We start from the raw sequence: 16,807 nt of genomic DNA on the forward strand, positions 1-16,807 counted from the left end.
TTTAATGGTTTTGACCAATACACATGTTCAAAAAAAGAAAAGCAAACCCCAAAACATTGTATTGTTTTTTATCAAGGGATTTTTTAAAAACAAAGTACAACAGAATAAAGGCATTTATAAATATGAAGACAATTCCACACTTTGTCAGACACCACAAACAAACATGTAAATATTTGACTAGGCCCTAAAAAAGGGTGTAATATTTGTTGCTTTACGTGATCACACAGATCAATTAAGGCATGAAACAACTACCAAATGTACCACTTTGCTGTTGATCAATAAAAGAGGTCAGTAAACTCTACACATGTATCAAAGGAAAACGGTGGGAAGTAAATACCATATTATTGATAATTATAATATACGAGGTTCTGATTGTTAGTAGAAATTTTGAGGTCAAATTTGCTCCGTTTCACTTTTAGAGTGTGAACAGCCTCAAAAGCTGCAGATTGTAACAAAAACAAAAATGTGTCCCCTCATTTTCCTGGGAAAAAACCCCAAACATAAATACAAAATGATTGACACGCAATGTTTTACTACCCAACGGTAGATGCAATTAAACACCAAGTTTAATATAACCGTTTTCTTTAAGCAAAAAAAATATTTTTTAAAAATAAATATGCCAAACAAGAATGTACTAAAATCTGGGTTTCATCTTAAAGATGAAAGTGGAAAATAAAAAGCAGGTTCAAAATAAAAGTGCTCCCTCTCAAATGAGTAGAAACAGGCAAAGAACCAATTACCCACTTGGCAACAGACGTATTAAACAATATTTTCATGTATGCGGCATTAACGTATCCTCTTAGGTCTGTCAGTGCATTACAAAGTGGTTATAATGCTGAAGTGGCTCTGATTTCAAGTGCTTCAAACAACACACTTGAACATGTGCCGTTTACAGAACCCTCTGGAGTTAAAAAAGAGAAAAAATATCAAAAAGCCTTCACCTAATTATTAAAAAATAAAAAATGTTTTTTTTGTGTGTGTGTTTGTTTTGTTTTCTAGGTCAGTCTGAGGAAGGACGTTTGTTTCTTCTATGGTAGAACAATATGTGCAATATTGTGCATTTTCCACCACAGCTAGTATGAGGCATGTTTTAAAGAACAGGAGATGAACAGCTGTACAAAATAAATCTGTTGTATCATACAAATATACATATATTTACACAGCATGTGGTGCTAACAGGACACAACTATTCGACTGAAAGGCTCAACCTTGTCTATGAGATAGTAGATTGGGTACAAAATTCTTAATGCGATACTTCACAAACAGCAGTTATGGACGCAAAGTACAAAGCAAAGCCAAAACTGTATAAAATATAAGCTTAATTTAAGTCATTAAATACTGTACATGTCACATGTCATTTCTGAGCTACAGCAGGTGACAACGGCGACTTTCTGCAAACGCAATAATCTCAAACGTTGCTTTAAATGAGAGGGGAAAAAAAAGTCCCTAAAATTTTAACAATTGCACTGCAAATTTTTTTGACTATACACTCGGCAGGTCTGTGATCAGTCAATCTTGATCCACTTTTTTCTTTGTGTAATTATCTCACACTAGCAATATAGAAGGTCAATGACAAGATGTTGTGCAGATCAGCTTATTTGGAAAAAAAAAAAGAGAAAAAGTTCCAAATATGCTGGTGGTCCTACTGCCATGTGGACGGAGAGATCCTCGGAGGAAACGAGGAACAAACTTCATATCAAACAAGTTTGGCTAAAGCAGAAGTGCTGCGAGGTTCACAGCAAGCATGAGGTCCTGAGCCCAGAGAAAGTGGTTTTGGGTCTCCAAGTCTTAACGTGAAGGCAATGTAAACATTTCGGTACTTCTGTCCTTTTAAATATTCCTTTTGCCGAGCTTTTTCATTTTACAGCAGCCAATAACAAAGTTACTGAAGTACTCTGACCAGTCTCATCTGGCAACCAGCAGCGTGAAAGGAAAATAATAAAAAAATTCAGTTTGATTTTCATCTGTCACTTCAGTCATAGCAGGCCCCCAGTCCGTAACCCAGTTCTCTCAAAGTATCCTTTAAGTTCCAGGTGTGAGGAGCTGGGACATCAGTACAAATAAACTCACGAGCCCCATGGCGCCCAGCCTCTTCAGCAGGGCCATGCTGTCTTTGGGGATCACCACCTGAGCCAGGTCATTGGTGATGACGGAGACCTCGTGAGCTACACAAACGAAGATGAAGGTGCTCACCAAGATGTTGAGCGAAGGGTTGCCCGGGATCAGGACCAGGATTCCCTTGGTGTCTGCTGCAAGCCAGATGTGGTACTGACATATGAACAGCTGGGGGCGACAAAGTCAAAGCACATATTTTCAGGTCCATCTTAAGAGTTACAACATGTTCATAACCAGTGCAGATCATTACATCCAACTCAGTTAAGATATGCATTTTTTTTTTTAATCAAGTTGACAAAGGAATTCAATAGTTTCTCAACAGTGAATAGTATTGAACATTTTAAATTCAACAAGTGGAACTTTCAGTTTTGTTAGACACAAAGGGGCAAATTAAGCATTTCAGTTTAGTTTATTCAGCTATTACTAATAAAAACCCAACATATATATTTTTTACAAAGTAAAAATTATGCAAGAGCCATCACTTACTGTTTTAATGCACCATTTACAATGAATTATGCGATTCTGAATTATTACATGTACCTGCCTGTGCAGACAGGACCATCTTACCTCCAGGGAAATCTTTCCGAACCATGAAAAGAACGAGCTGTAAACAGAGCGAGCGTAGCCAGGAATGTTCCTGATAAGAATGAAGGCCAAAATCTGTTAACACACAAAATGGAAACATCTCTTAAGTCAAGCCTGGAAAACACCGGTGTGTTATTTATGAAACTTCAAGTTCTGGAAGTAGGTATTAGGTAGAGTAAAAACATTCAGCATGGGCATACATGTAATTTATTACACTCGTTATTTCAACTGTATTAAGTCAACATTTGAATACATTCAAAAATGTTTCCTTGGTGCAAAATCAAAACAACTGTCTAAAGTCGATAAGTTCAAGGCATGATAACTTCTGAATGATTAAGATTGTTTGGCTTCTGGTAGTTTCTCCTTGCCAGCAAGAAATGATCTGATTGATAGAAGAAAGTTCAAAGAAATCATTGAGGGTTCTAAAAAGGAAAATTCTAAAATAATCAGCTTGGAGACATCTTGCTTTGGTATGGAGATAAGACTACCAAGGCTCAAGGGTGCCATGACATTGATCTGTAGCACTTGTATACAGGCTGTTTCAAAGTGAAAAATGGTGTCATTTGTCGTGGATTAAGACGATCTTGACAACCCCCCTCACCCCCACGCTCCAAAACAGCTCGATTGAAATGTGCAGCTGCCCACATGGAGTAGCCCAGGTTCCTGGAGAAAACATTTATGTTCAGGCAAGACGAGAACTGAACCAACTGATATTACAGAATTGACGAGAAGTATTTGGGAGGAGTCAAGATGAGGCTTTTACACCTGACCTCTATAGCACCAAGCACGGTGGTGGTGACATTATGTTAAGGGTCTGTTTAGCTGCTACATAACTAGTTTAGCATTAGGCAAACATCAGGTTTCCAGGGTGGCCTTTCCAATGTGCCAGATTGACTCCATATTCCAGTCTGTTCCCAGTGTGTTTTACAGCAAACCTGAGCATCAAATTCAAAGCTTTCAAAATACATTTGATCACTCTATCCTGAAATAATTATGTTCAAACATAAGTTATCGCTTTACAAAGTTATGACAGTCACGTCCATATTGTGTGAAGACCTGAAAGCAATTCTGAAAGGAATGAGAACCAGCTGGTAGCAATTTGTAGAACTATGTCTACATTTGCTTTAGGTAACTCTTTTATCTTGAAAAAACAGACAACTCCCCGTACAACTGAAATTATCTCGTCATTTTGTATTTTGAAAGGAAACACAAAGCTACCGGCAAGTATGTGAGCAGGTTCTCTGTGGTTCGACTGAACAGGGAATGCTAAATGATGTATAACAGTTAGCAAGACAACTCCTGCCAAGTCACATAAAAGTTCAGCCCTTCACACCACTTTAACCCTGTGTACACAGATGCATTAATCACACTGCAGGTTCATAAACTATCAGTTTATGAAGTTTTTTCTCATATGGAACAAGGTTGCCATGTTGAGTTGATGCATCTGCAACAAGTAACTTTAGAAAAATGTAACAATGCAAGACTGTACCTGGACCACAGAGATGTAAGGGTGCATCTCGTTGCACTCCGTCTTTGTTTTGCAGTTGCTCGCCCATATTGAGTAAGTCTTGAAAACGAGGAAAAGAGGTTAGGTGCATTTCTGCAACATATGTTGACTGAGAAACAAAATGTAAAGAGGTCTTACTATGAAGGAAACCACCGAGAAGAAAAGGAGCAAGTTGGAAATCTTTGCAGGGAAAAGAGCTTCTCCTTTGCCCTCCGACAACACCTGGCGCTTCTGCAGCACCAGGTAGATGAAGGCAAACACCATGCCGTGAATCACAGCCTGCGTGCCAACAAGTTGAAGCCGTCTCGGTTTACAGTAAACTGAAACTGGTAGAAAAGTACGCCGGTCGCTACATTTGACTTACAAATCGGTCCAGCTGCCATCTGAACCACCACTCGTGGACACTTCCGTTCAGCTCAAACAGCTTAGAGACGGGCCACACTGAGAACACGCTCATGAAAAGACTCTGCAGGCGAGATTTGAGATGAAGATCAAACTAAAAGTGCTGCACATCATGCCAAAAGTTCAGAAGATTTGTACCAATTTATAACTATAAAATACCACTAATTATAGAGCTGAGTAAATGAACCCACCTTCGAGAAGGCAAAGAAGCAGATAATCAGCAACAGGCCCAGTAACTTGGCCAGGATGCCAAGATACCAGATGCCACTACCTGTCCAGACAACATGATTTCTTTAAAAAGACACTCATCTCTAAAACTACACACAATAGGATATTTTTACGGTTTACCAAATGCAAATACAGTTTTGGTGAAATGTTTACATGCACTCGTGTTGGGCAAGAATGTCATTACTTTTAGGTCTAAAGAAAGTCATTTCAAACTTGCTCACGCAGTTCTGTGTTTGAAACAAACTGAAGTTGAGAAACGATCCAAACTCTACGTTAAAATCCAAAAATGAATAACAGCCATGCCGATTACGGGCGTATGTAAACTTTTCACTGAAAACGTACATTTTTTTTTTTTATTATAAAAAAGGTATACAAAGTTGGTGCTGAAACTAATAATAATCTCATATTTGACACCTACTGTTAGTCTTCTTTTGAAGGATTTGAGGCCAAATGGCCATTGTGGCGTAGATGAGAACAAACCAGAATGTGACCAAGGGGACAAAGTAGTAGAACTGGTATGGTCTGTCCATTACAATGCAAAGTACAACCACAAGGAAGTTTAGCCGGAACAACACCTGTAAGCATACACATAAAAGAAAAAAAAACAAAACACTCATAAACATACACGTCATTCAAGTTCAGAACAGCACGTTGGGGATTCCTAAAAAAGGTTAAAGAATAACTGAGTGTAACCTTACCTGACACACTCTATAAAGTCCAAAGTCTCCTTTGAGCCAGAAAAAGGAAAAGTGTCCATAGCCAGTCTGAAACAGGTACGCTGCCACCAGTACACGTACGTGCATGTACACAGGAACAAACTACAAGACAAACAATTTTGTTGTTTATTAAACATCCGCATCAGACTCAAAGCAGAACAGCTGCCGACGCGTGTAAAGGGAGCACGTCTGGGACTCACAGCGCTGGCTCCAGAAACGTGATAGATAAGAATAACCAGCTGCATCCAGCCTTTCCATTCATCCGTTTGCTCTCGGTTGAGCAACTTGGCCTGTAATCCAAAGAAAAGAAGATGATTATACGAAAAAAAAAAAAAATAAATCATCTTTCGGTCAGATATGACACTAAACCTGAATGAAAACTGCTGAATCATCACAATCCTGAATGGGTGCATTTTGCTTAAGCCAGTGAGGGCAACAGCAGACGGCTGCGGAGCAAGTTTACATTTCAACTGACGAGATTCGTAATCAGCACAAAAGTATCGAACTGAAAAAGGAGCAGTCTTTGGTAAAGTTTAACCCATTTACTAATAAACCCCGTCCGTGTGGCTACTCTATGCTCCCCTTCAGCAAAGATCTGAAAGGCTGTTTTGGCTTGTCAACATCCGATTGTGGCTTTTTTTTTTTTTATCATAAAAACTCTAAAGCCTGAAAGCACAAAAAAAATTCCTATGCTATACTCCCCCACCGCCCCCCCTCCCCGAGAGTTTTCTAGACTGTAGGAACCGTGCTTAGGCATTTCAAAGAATTAAGACAAAAAACCTCTACAGTGAACACTGCAAACACAAAATCTTACCAGGTTTTTTTGGTCTAGTCTCTTGTGCAAATATCTTGGTACACTTGAAATAAGACAAAAACTAACTTGCAAGCAACTTTTCAGTATAACATAGGAGCTTGTTTTGGCTCAATTTATTAATATTGATGAAAAAGTACTAGTTATCAGTGAAATAAAGGGGGTGTGGAACAGGACATTTTCCCTTATATTATATGCTAATATGTCTTGTGGCAACTTATTTTCACCATCGATATTAAGGAATTATTGACTCAAGACAAGCTCCGAACAGTTACTTGTTAGTACACTTGAAATAAGAAAAAAAGTAAGAAATTTACACTAGAAATACTTAAAAATGTGTGGTTTTCTTTGCAGTAGAGCGCCTCCTCACCTCCTTGGTGTTCTCACTGTAAAACACTCCCAGCACAAGTATGTAGATGAGAGGGATGAAGAATGCCGAGTGCGTGTAGAACTTCTGCTCCTTCATGAACACATCAGCTCGGTCGCACAGGTAGAAGTACAACATTATGACGCCCATCCTGCAGAGAGCCTGGAAAGGAGCCTTTGGTCCGAGGGGGGCGGCCGCAGTGGCGGGCTTCTTCTCCTCGAGGCTCTCCACGTCGGGAGTGGCATGCCGGCGATGGCGGTTGCAGCCGAGGACGTGGAGAACTACGAAGACGATGACTGCGGCCAGGAAGAAACAAGCTGACAGTTTCTGAATGAGGTTTGGCGGGGAAATGGTCTGGCAGCAGGAGCCGTCGATGGGCCTCAGCAGCTTGTTGCAAAGGGAGTTCATGAGGACCATGGCTCCCTGGAGGGATGATTTCACATGTCAAAAAAAAAAACAAAACAAAACTGAACAGGAGAAATACTGAAGAATCTCATTAAAAATGAACGAAAAAAAAAAAAATCCTGCCTACCACATTCCTGGTGCCCTCTGGCAGGTGTAAACCATCGTCTGAGTTTATGATCGTTTCCAGAGCAGCCTGACGGGCCGCCGCCAGCAGCTTGACCCGAGATCTCCCGCTGTGCTTGCTGCTGTTGAGCACCTCCGTCGCCGCTTGATTGTACAGGTCAAGCTGCTGGTTGGTGATCATCTTCCTGTTCTCACTCAATGTGTCCTCGTACACCGGATCTGCAAGACAGAACAGCATGGCAGTACGTCACATGGTACACATTTGATTACCGACCACTTTCTGTTGTAAATTTTCTTTACAGAAAATAGTGAATTTTGTAACTGAATGAGACTGTATGGCATTCACATTTAAAGAAGGCCTTCCAATCGCATAACTGTGGGTACATCTGTGGCCTCCTCTTGCCCACAATGCGTCCCCACAAACTGGCAACACAAAGTTACACCCTTGGCAACACGTCAAAACTCTGCTGGCCAATTCAGGGACTTGGAAACACTTTCACTGTTGAACTCTCGGCTGATATAGGACTTTATGACCGAGAACATAAAAGTTAGGGAGAGTTACATTAATTCAAACAGGAATAACCAGTGAGAACTCTAAAGTTCTTACTTTAGAGTTCTCACTCTAAAGTAAGAACCGTGTTTTTAAGTTAGACTTGTGCGTACTACTTTCTTCCTCTTTTTGAATAGCTACAGAAACACAGTACTCACATTTTGGATGGGAAATGACGCATTGAAGTTGTCGTTTAATCACAACTGATACAGTGCACATTGTTTGTTGGTTTGTCAAACAAATTCAACAGCAATTTCCAGGAACAATACCGATAGTCTAATTCCCCGTTTTCCTATCGATGTGGTTTCAAATGATAGTGTTTAGTCAACGTAGAAAGCGAAGGACAAAACAGAAACATTAATAGTGTTCAGATGTTTACTCCCCCTGATAGGACGGTAATCTCATTTTACAAGAATGCACATGAGATTTATTGCTGCAGTGAAGCCGTCAGGCAGTAATAGTGACCAGGCTGACTGACGTAAAAGTTAATCATCATCATCATGCTTCCAAGCGGGTAATCTGCTTGGAGCGGAGCTCACCTTGCAGGACCCAGTAGATCTCTGCATGCTCAGCCAGTTTATCCAGATGCGCAGCAATTGCCGTCAGGTTTGCTCTGTACTGCTGCAGGGTTTCGCTGCTGCCACTGTGCAACTTGATGGACCACTGTGATAAGTGACGAAACAAGTGAGATTAAGACAGACGGTATTCGGTCAACACCTTGCTGCTCTGCTCACTGCTTGATCTGCAAATATTGACAGGCATTCTTTTAGGCGGCTTACTGTTGCAGCTCCGAGGATAACAACGTCAGGTTTCGCAGCGGCCTCCTGCGACACAAAGGTTAAGAGTATTGACAGATTTACATGAGAGGAAGACAACCTAATTTGTTTTCATTTTAAGTCAACAATAAAAAGGGAAATGTGAAGGTTTAATACATTGTTTCTATTGGAAGTTTTTCCTTGATAAAAAGCCATAAATTGTTTCAGGCATTTGAATTTTGCTAAACTGAATCAATGTGGAGAACCACCAGTTGCTGCAATCATATCTGCAAACATTTACCAACTGCGCAGAAACTTTTGCCAAGCGTTTGTTGCAAAATGGCTCAATTTCAGACGCAATGATGCATGACTGCAAGAAACAGTTATCGAGCCTTGCTAAAGACGTTTGTTTTAGACCTGGACTCTGACTGAATTTACAGTCTCAAGTGTTTGCTCCTGTAATATATTTTCCTCCACCACATATTTAGCTCCATCCATCTTCTTATCAATTCTAACCAGCTTCCTGGGCCCCAATAAAAAAATCTAAATTAAAAATGTCCCACTGTAAACCCCGTCTCCACCTTGTTTCACCATGTGGATTGGCTTTTCAGGATGATGCGCAGTACTGCTAGACAGGATTTTAGACATTGGCCAAAAAGGTGTCATTATGCTCTCATCTTAGCGACTTTTTCTTTGTTTTCCGGCTCGTCAGTTCAGGAGAACGGCCGTGTCTTTGTAGCATTTAGAAAACAAACAAAAAGAGAAACTCATCCATGAGATCTAAAACTCGCAATACCGCTTCATAACTTTACACTGATTTAACCTTTTCAACAACTTCATCCTTGGCCTGCCTGCTGTGCTCATGACACGAGAATACAGGCGTAAAGATTGAGTAATATCTACAGTCAGATATGACACAGCGTGGTGTTTGCGTGACATATGAAGAGGATCGAGGAAAAACTGCCCCAGACAACCAAGACAGAGACAAAAGTGATCTGCTTTGAGGATAGAAATCGTTCAATTGGTGCTTAAAAATAGAACTTGATGCTGTGTCAATGCTCACATGCGTCCATGACACCACGCGGTCCTTCATCGAGTTATTTGCCTCTGGATACCAAAGGAAGTCCTAGAAATAAAAACAAGAAAAGAAGGATGTTTTTTTTTTTTTAAATCAAAGGTTATTCTTAACAGGAAAGATAAGAGTGACTCTATAGAAAGCTCACCACATTAAGAGACGACTTCTGATCTTGAAAGAAGATGTCCTCATGCTGCAGGCGTTACATGCACGCAGACAAAGAGAGGGTCTGTTGGAAAATGACTTCTACTTTCTCGCTCTCCTCTCATCAGCTTGCTTCAGCTCAGAATAAAACTAGTCTGTCACTCGGCTGCACATATTTGGAGTTTGAGTCACTTACCGAAAATAGAACAAACGCGGTGATTTATCAACATTTAGGCCAAAACAGATCATAGAAATCTCGTTTTTAAGCAAGTGGGAAGGCTTTAAGTTTCTAGCAGTAACGGCTCAACGTCGCAGGGTATGGGGAAAACAATCCTTTTATCTTTCAGGAAGAGTCTGAGATCTAATTATAGGGCTTCAGAGCTAAACAACCAACATATATTTGCCGAGGGGGATTTGGGTAGAACGTATCCTGTTAAACCGGAATGGAAAGATTTCTATTAGCCCCCTGAGCGTGAAACATGCCATGTCTAGCGACTATACCTTGTTTCCATCTTCTGTCATCTCAGGGTTGATAATTTTGATAAAGGAGTAAAATAGCTGCCTGATTCGTGAGTCACCCGCAAAGACCACCCGTTTCTTGGAAAGGCATGTTACGGCGTCACTGCAAGACAAAAACACCGGTGAGGAATGTGATAATCAGAAGTATAAATGTGAAAACCTCTTAGTAGCAACTGGATGTTACCAAATTAGCAGTAAGTGGCAACACTGTGTGAATATTTTAAGAACATCAGTTAAATTTGGAAGATTAAATCAGAGCTAATCTTTTTGCTTTGACAATCAGGAGTGACTGAACATCCGGCTTTATGTAAAGAATCTCCATCAAAGTCTGATCTATGCAACATGTTTCAAGCAGAAAAAAATTGAGGTATCGTGGAAAAATATAGTTTTATCAGCTTAAAAAAACCATAAAAAAAAACAACTTGGATAGTGATGAGCAAAAAGCCAAATTATGGTAGCGGCTCTAATCCTAATGAGAAATAAGGTAGTGGTAGTATCATGCTCATATTTTCAGCATTCAGGCCTAAACATCTTGCACCCAGTGGTGATGCATAGCAGAGAAATCTGAAGGAAACTGCAGAGAATGTGGTGCAAAACATTTAGTCAATTTCATTAAAAAAGTTGAAGGCAAGGTTTTTTTGTTTTTGTTTCAGTGATAAAAAAAAATCAGATTTAAAACAAATACATTGTATTTGCAAATCGACAATTAGTAAACATTTTTAAGAGAAAACAGGTAACAGTTCCACAGAGACAGCCAGCAGTTGCTTGAAATATTTCATTTCAAGCAATTCCATAATTGGAATTGCCGATTCCAATTATGCAGTGTCGGAACAATTTACTGGTACTTCATGTTTCATTCATCTTTGCAAACAGGTAGAAACTATGCAAACATTTCCATGTCATTCACTAAATGTAACTATTGCGCATCCACCCTTGCTTTCAAACACACAGAGGAACAGCTATTTGTATGACTCACTTGCTTTTGTATTTGTGCATCATACAGCCATAAGGCTGCCATACATTCTCCCCCAAGTAGCGTCCTTTGGTCAGCAGCCATTCACATGAGTCTCCACCTAGAAACACACACACACACCACACAGAATCTAAGAGTAAGTGTGAACAACAACTCAAACAGCACAGTGGCATTTCATTCAGCACAGTGACGCCACAGGACAATACAATACACAGCTCAGGTTGGGTGGCTTTGTACAAAATAAAGCCGTGAGCAATTTGGCTTGAGTGTAATTCACTCTGGCTATTCATTTATGTGCAAAATGAATGCAGCTGCAACTCACAAAGCATGAAAGACGGACGGAAGCTGGTGACTGACACAGGCTTTACTGTCACCACCCATTCAGAGCAGCTGCTCAGCGTATAAGTCTCTTTAGACTGGTAGCAGGACACAGGTATTTGTGTACTGCTACACAAATATTAAAACGTTTTATATTTTGTTAAACTTTGTTGTTTTTACACTATTACTACACTTTATAGTTTTACATTTCCCCACGACCTATTATGTAACTCAAATCAATTTTAGAGGCTGTGTTCCGGTTCAAAAATCTATAATTAAAAAAAAAAGAAGAAAAGCTTAGCTAATGACAATGATTAAAAAAAAAAACACTACACTTTGCCGTTTCAGATTTTATTTTAGAACGTCGCTTTACTAACAAAATTAAATAATAATAATTGTTTATTATTCTTATTCAACAAAAGAAATGCACCTTTAGAATTCTACAGTTGTAATGACAACGTTTAAGGGTTATTTCTCAAGTTTTCTATGGGTTTTACAAGACTCTGCCCAACACTCAGCTAACAAGAAAAACACGAAAGCTACGAGTAAATACTTGACTGGTTCTATTTATCCGGTGTTTGCTTAATGAATATTTCAATCTTACGAATATTTAAGCAGGTTTTGACAGAAGTCAGTAGAGCTACAGTATGCTAGTTTCATATTTAGCTGGCCCGTTTAACAGACATCCACGCTTCCGCTGCCAGCCTTGCCGAGTTTAGTTTAAACAACATTGCATACATTTTATGCCATTTCCAATCTTTTTATCCACTCCCATGAAACAAATAGTGCACTGTACCAGCGAGCCGAAGCGCTCCCAGACCCAAACAGTGAGCTAGCTGCTGTTAGCTTGTGTCAAGTGTGGGGAGCATCAACAGTCAGTTCAAATAGCGGCGCTCCACTTACCTCCGTAATGCCGCAAAGCCGTGTGGAACAAGAGCAGCAAAAGAACCGCCGCCAGCGATATCAGTTTAGCATTCTTGATTGTAAAATGTTGATTTATTTCGCGTTTGCCCAGGCTATAGGCCAGGACCGCCATCTTTGCTCCTCCATGACAACAGGCAGCTGTGTAGTCCAGCAGCAGCAGCAGCGGCAGCGCAGCACCACCTGTCCGCTTCGGCTCATGCGGCACCGTCTCCTCTTCCGTCTCCATCACCGCCTCAGCAGAGTCGCTGCGAGTGTTCAGGATGGCTGTTTATATTCCTAATGATGAACTTTTTCCAAGCTTATGTAAAGCCGTGCGTCTTTTCAGTCTTAAAAACAAGAAAAGTTTCCAATTGCCTCGAGTGCAGTTTTTAAAACTCCAGCGTCAACCGTAAATGTCGCGCGCCTTCCCTCTTGTGGGGACAGTGACATTTAAAAATACCGTGAATCTTTTGTAGCGCTCGAATTGGATAAACCGGACTGTCCTGAACAATGTGCAGAGCCTTGCATACCTTCTATCTCAAGGTTTCAAAAATATAGGGAGGGGAGCTACTAACTTCCAGGGCTAAGTAAACCTTATTGTTCTTGTTATTAATAGTACTGGAAGGATTGTTGGAGTCTTTGAAAATGCTATGTTGGGCGGAGCATACCTTTTTGTTTGTTATAAACCACAATCTACTGGGCAAAGTCCAATACTAAAACCTTGAGAGGTGAAGTCTGAGTAAATTTATTTTGTGAATGTTAGAGTTTGAGATGGTTTTCCAAGAATGATCAGTTTTCCAGATGAATGTCACGTCATACTTGCCTGGCAAAGCTTTCTGTACCCGTTGAGCCTTACATTTGGATGATTCAGAACCACAAACTTTACTGTCTTTTATATAAGTTTCATATAATAGTCCAGCACAAAGTAGTGGATAATTCTGAAACGGAAGGAAAAGTATATGAAGTGCTAAAATTTTATTTTTACACTTAATAATTTGAGAAATAGTTAGGTGATGTCAAGTAAATTAGTAACCATCTTTCAGTGCAGTTGCAGCTGCAAGTCTTTTGGATTATGTCTACCTGTTTTGCACATCTAGAGGCTGATATTTTTGTCCATTCTGTTCCTTCTTATGCCAATCTTCAATGAGCAGCAAATAAGTGGGATGCATGATGAATAATAGTCATCATGTTGACAGATTCTGTGACCTGGGTCTCCTCCAAAGTTACCATGGGACTCTTGGCTGCTCCCATGGTTGATGCTCTATCTGCTCGCCATACAGCCCGGCTTCTCTGCTAGGACTCCACAAGTTGTATGTTTCCTCTGAGTGCTTTATACTTTAAGGTGGGTCACTGTGTGACTTTCCTGTCAGACTGTACTTCTTTAATAAGTTTCTTATTTTCCTCGCATGTTAAATTATAGCACACAGTCTGAGGTTTTACCAGTGAAACACTATTGACATTATGGTTGGATGAGAACAGAAGAGCACACCCCAGTATTTTACAAGCTCTGTGTGCCGTGTGCTGTAACTACCTTAAACAAACACGTTGATGACGATCATGTGATTTTTAATAGGAGGACAAACACTGACTCTGCTTTTCCAGCTGGTTCGCTCACACACCTTCACTCCTGGAGGAAGGGCTAAAAAAACCGATGTGAAAAAATGGGTGTGGGCCAGTTGGTCAAAAATAACTCTAATTGGCTCTTTATCGGTTGAGCTCATCATGGCAGATGTTCTCAGACAAGGCAGTGTTTGCCATAAATTGTCCTAAGCTTTAACTCGTTCATTTTTACACCCAAAACCCAAACCTCAGCACTGTTACCACTGCGTCACATATGCCTACAAGCCAGAGCAGTGAAACCAAACAGATTAGATGAACTGAATTTCTGTCAACAAGAGAAATTCAGTTCAATTTATTTAAAAAAAATAATAAATTCTTAATTTTTTTAAATAAGAATTTTAAAAAAGTGTCTTAAATATATTATTTATTAAGCATATTAGTCTGGATGTATTTATATATTAAACAAACAAAAAAACACTCAAATCTTGTTAAAGTGTAATGTTTAACCTTCCATATCCACGATCAGTGTCTAAACTCCTGACCACTATGTCTATAAGCAATAAAACAATAAAAGTGTGATCTTTAATTAAAGATCTTAATTAAGATCTTTGTACATCTGTACTAAGATCCGTACTAAAGTAAATAGTTTAGAGAAGCTAAACTAATTTCATTGTTTCTTTGCTCAGGATATATTAAGGAAAAAGCAAACTAGTACTATTAGATTGAAAATAATTGACCTATTTCTTTTTTTTTCTGAGGAGATGTTAAAAAAGCCTAAAATCTGGAATCGACTGCACCCATACGCCTGCTAAAAAAACCAGGAAATACTGGTCTGACCACATTGTCATACTCTAAAGAAAAACGGCTAAGGCTGTACAATCCCATGACACAATCGTCAATACTAATCCTCACTAGAAAAGAACAACACATTCATGATTGGCAGCACAAGGCACAATACAAATGTCACTGTGCAATCTGCCCTACAGGAACAGGTTTCCATTGGTTACTCTGAACAGGTGTGGCTGACTTTTTTTATGGATATAGACTGCCATAGAAACTGTGATATGTTCTAAGTTCACTGGGGTGTGCCATCCATTTTGATGAAGATACAAAGGTCAATTTACTAATTGTGCATGAAATTGCATAAACTGATTTTGGAAGCTGCCTAAATATTTTGCATACCAACAAAACATAAAATCTAAAACACCCAATTTCTGTACAAAAAGGTTTTGCATCAGATTCAAATCTGATGTGATAGTACAGTGTAACAAGTGAAGGCTTTTAGTGAGGTTTTTACTAAAACTCATCCACCCTCAGCTTTATGTGTCTCCTAAATGGCTTTTTGTTGTAGTTTTTGTTTTTAATGTATTTATGTTTTGACTTTGTTCTAAGCCATTACCCAAATTGAAATACACAAACTAATTTTTGCTGTACCAGCACATTCTCTTTACAACTTAAATTATAAACTGCTTTTTTGTAAAGATTTCTAGGATATTGCTTTTAAGTAAATTGGACATAATTATTGTCATTTTGGATTTGATCAAACCGGCCAGCTTTAACTGGCCGGTTTGATCACATGTAGCATTAAATGCAGTTAATTTGTGATTTCTCATTTTTGTAGTATGTGTAAGGGTCGTAGATATTGGAATAGGTGTTACCCCCAAACCTCCACACAGTGAGTAATATATGACACTACAAGTGAATTATATAGAATATTCATTAATTTATAATCTCATCTCCCCAAAGCTCCAGCACTTTTTACTATTTTCATTTTTGCATGTCTTGCTTGAATTTTCAAGCAGATTATACAGTACACCATGGCACCCAGAAATTTGTTGTCATATGCTCCCTTCAATGTTTGTATTATCAATAATTGTCTGTGTTTTTGCATCCACTGGTATTTTTAAATTTCCAAATATGAATTAGCTTTTACTCCGACTTATTGGCACTTATAAATCTGATGCCAGTTGTATTAAAATGAAGTGCTCAACGTGTTTTTTTTTGGCACCCTTTACAGTTAGATACATTTTATACCTCACTGCCATCTTGTGGTTGTAATTGATATTGCAGCTGACTACATTTAGCAGTGACGTGTGAGTTGCAGCTTTCACAAATCCGTCTCACCCTGTTTTCAAGGCATTTCCCCGCCCAGTTCCTGTACTGTTCGTGGTACTGAAACCTATCTCAGCAGTATTTGCCCCATTGAGAAGTCTCCAAAGGGTATTTCAATATCTGTCCTCGGTGCTTCTAAGTTATTTAAGCAGCGTGTGTAAAATATCTGCAATGCTGGGTCATATAAAGAAGCTAAGGTCTATATAGTCACGCACCAATACAGTTTAAGCCTTGATCCAAACTCACGAGGTTTATTTGGATGCAAAAGCTGTTTTATGCAAGAAAAAAAAGCTACATTGGAGAATGCATATTTACAAGAAAAATGCACATTAGAAATCACACAATGACATGGAGAGTGTAAACAGAAGTTTACTATACATTAAAGTTGGATGTTCTGATGGGAGGCAACATAAAGGGGGATGTGACTCATGATCGTGTTCTGCTTCCACAATAGGAAGATGTTTAAGTCAATGCTGATACATAAATTGTCAGCACAACTAAGACCAGATGAAATTATATATATATTAAAAAAAAAACTAAAAAAAAATATACATTACAGTGACACACCTTCAATGATGTCATTAAAACATAAAAGTCACTGCATGATTTGTGGGTTTTGGAACATTGGACATGCTTTAT

General features: G+C 39.2%; 1 protein-coding gene across 1 annotated transcript; it reads right to left on the minus strand.

Moving 5' to 3' along the window:
* Positions 1 to 52: 52 nt before the first annotated feature.
* casd1 (CAS1 domain containing 1) lies at positions 53 to 13,012 on the minus strand. The gene is made up of 18 exons (XM_008421719.2): positions 12,497 to 13,012; positions 11,279 to 11,375; positions 10,285 to 10,405; positions 9,788 to 9,832; positions 9,628 to 9,690; positions 8,589 to 8,633; positions 8,349 to 8,472; positions 7,264 to 7,478; positions 6,735 to 7,154; positions 5,754 to 5,843; positions 5,536 to 5,655; positions 5,256 to 5,412; positions 4,801 to 4,880; positions 4,572 to 4,673; positions 4,346 to 4,486; positions 4,190 to 4,267; positions 2,683 to 2,775; positions 53 to 2,283 (listed from the first exon to the last, which is right to left on the minus strand). Exons 1-18 carry the CDS (start codon positions 12,741 to 12,743, stop codon positions 2,023 to 2,025), a joined length of 2,499 nt encoding a protein of 832 aa, XP_008419941.1. The 5' UTR covers positions 12,744 to 13,012; the 3' UTR covers positions 53 to 2,022.
* Positions 13,013 to 16,807: the final 3,795 nt, after the last annotated feature.

The sequence above is a fragment of the Poecilia reticulata genome, linkage group LG11 (assembly GCF_000633615.1).
Source record: "Poecilia reticulata strain Guanapo linkage group LG11, Guppy_female_1.0+MT, whole genome shotgun sequence".
NCBI classification, from domain to species: Eukaryota; Metazoa; Chordata; class Actinopteri; order Cyprinodontiformes; family Poeciliidae; genus Poecilia; species Poecilia reticulata.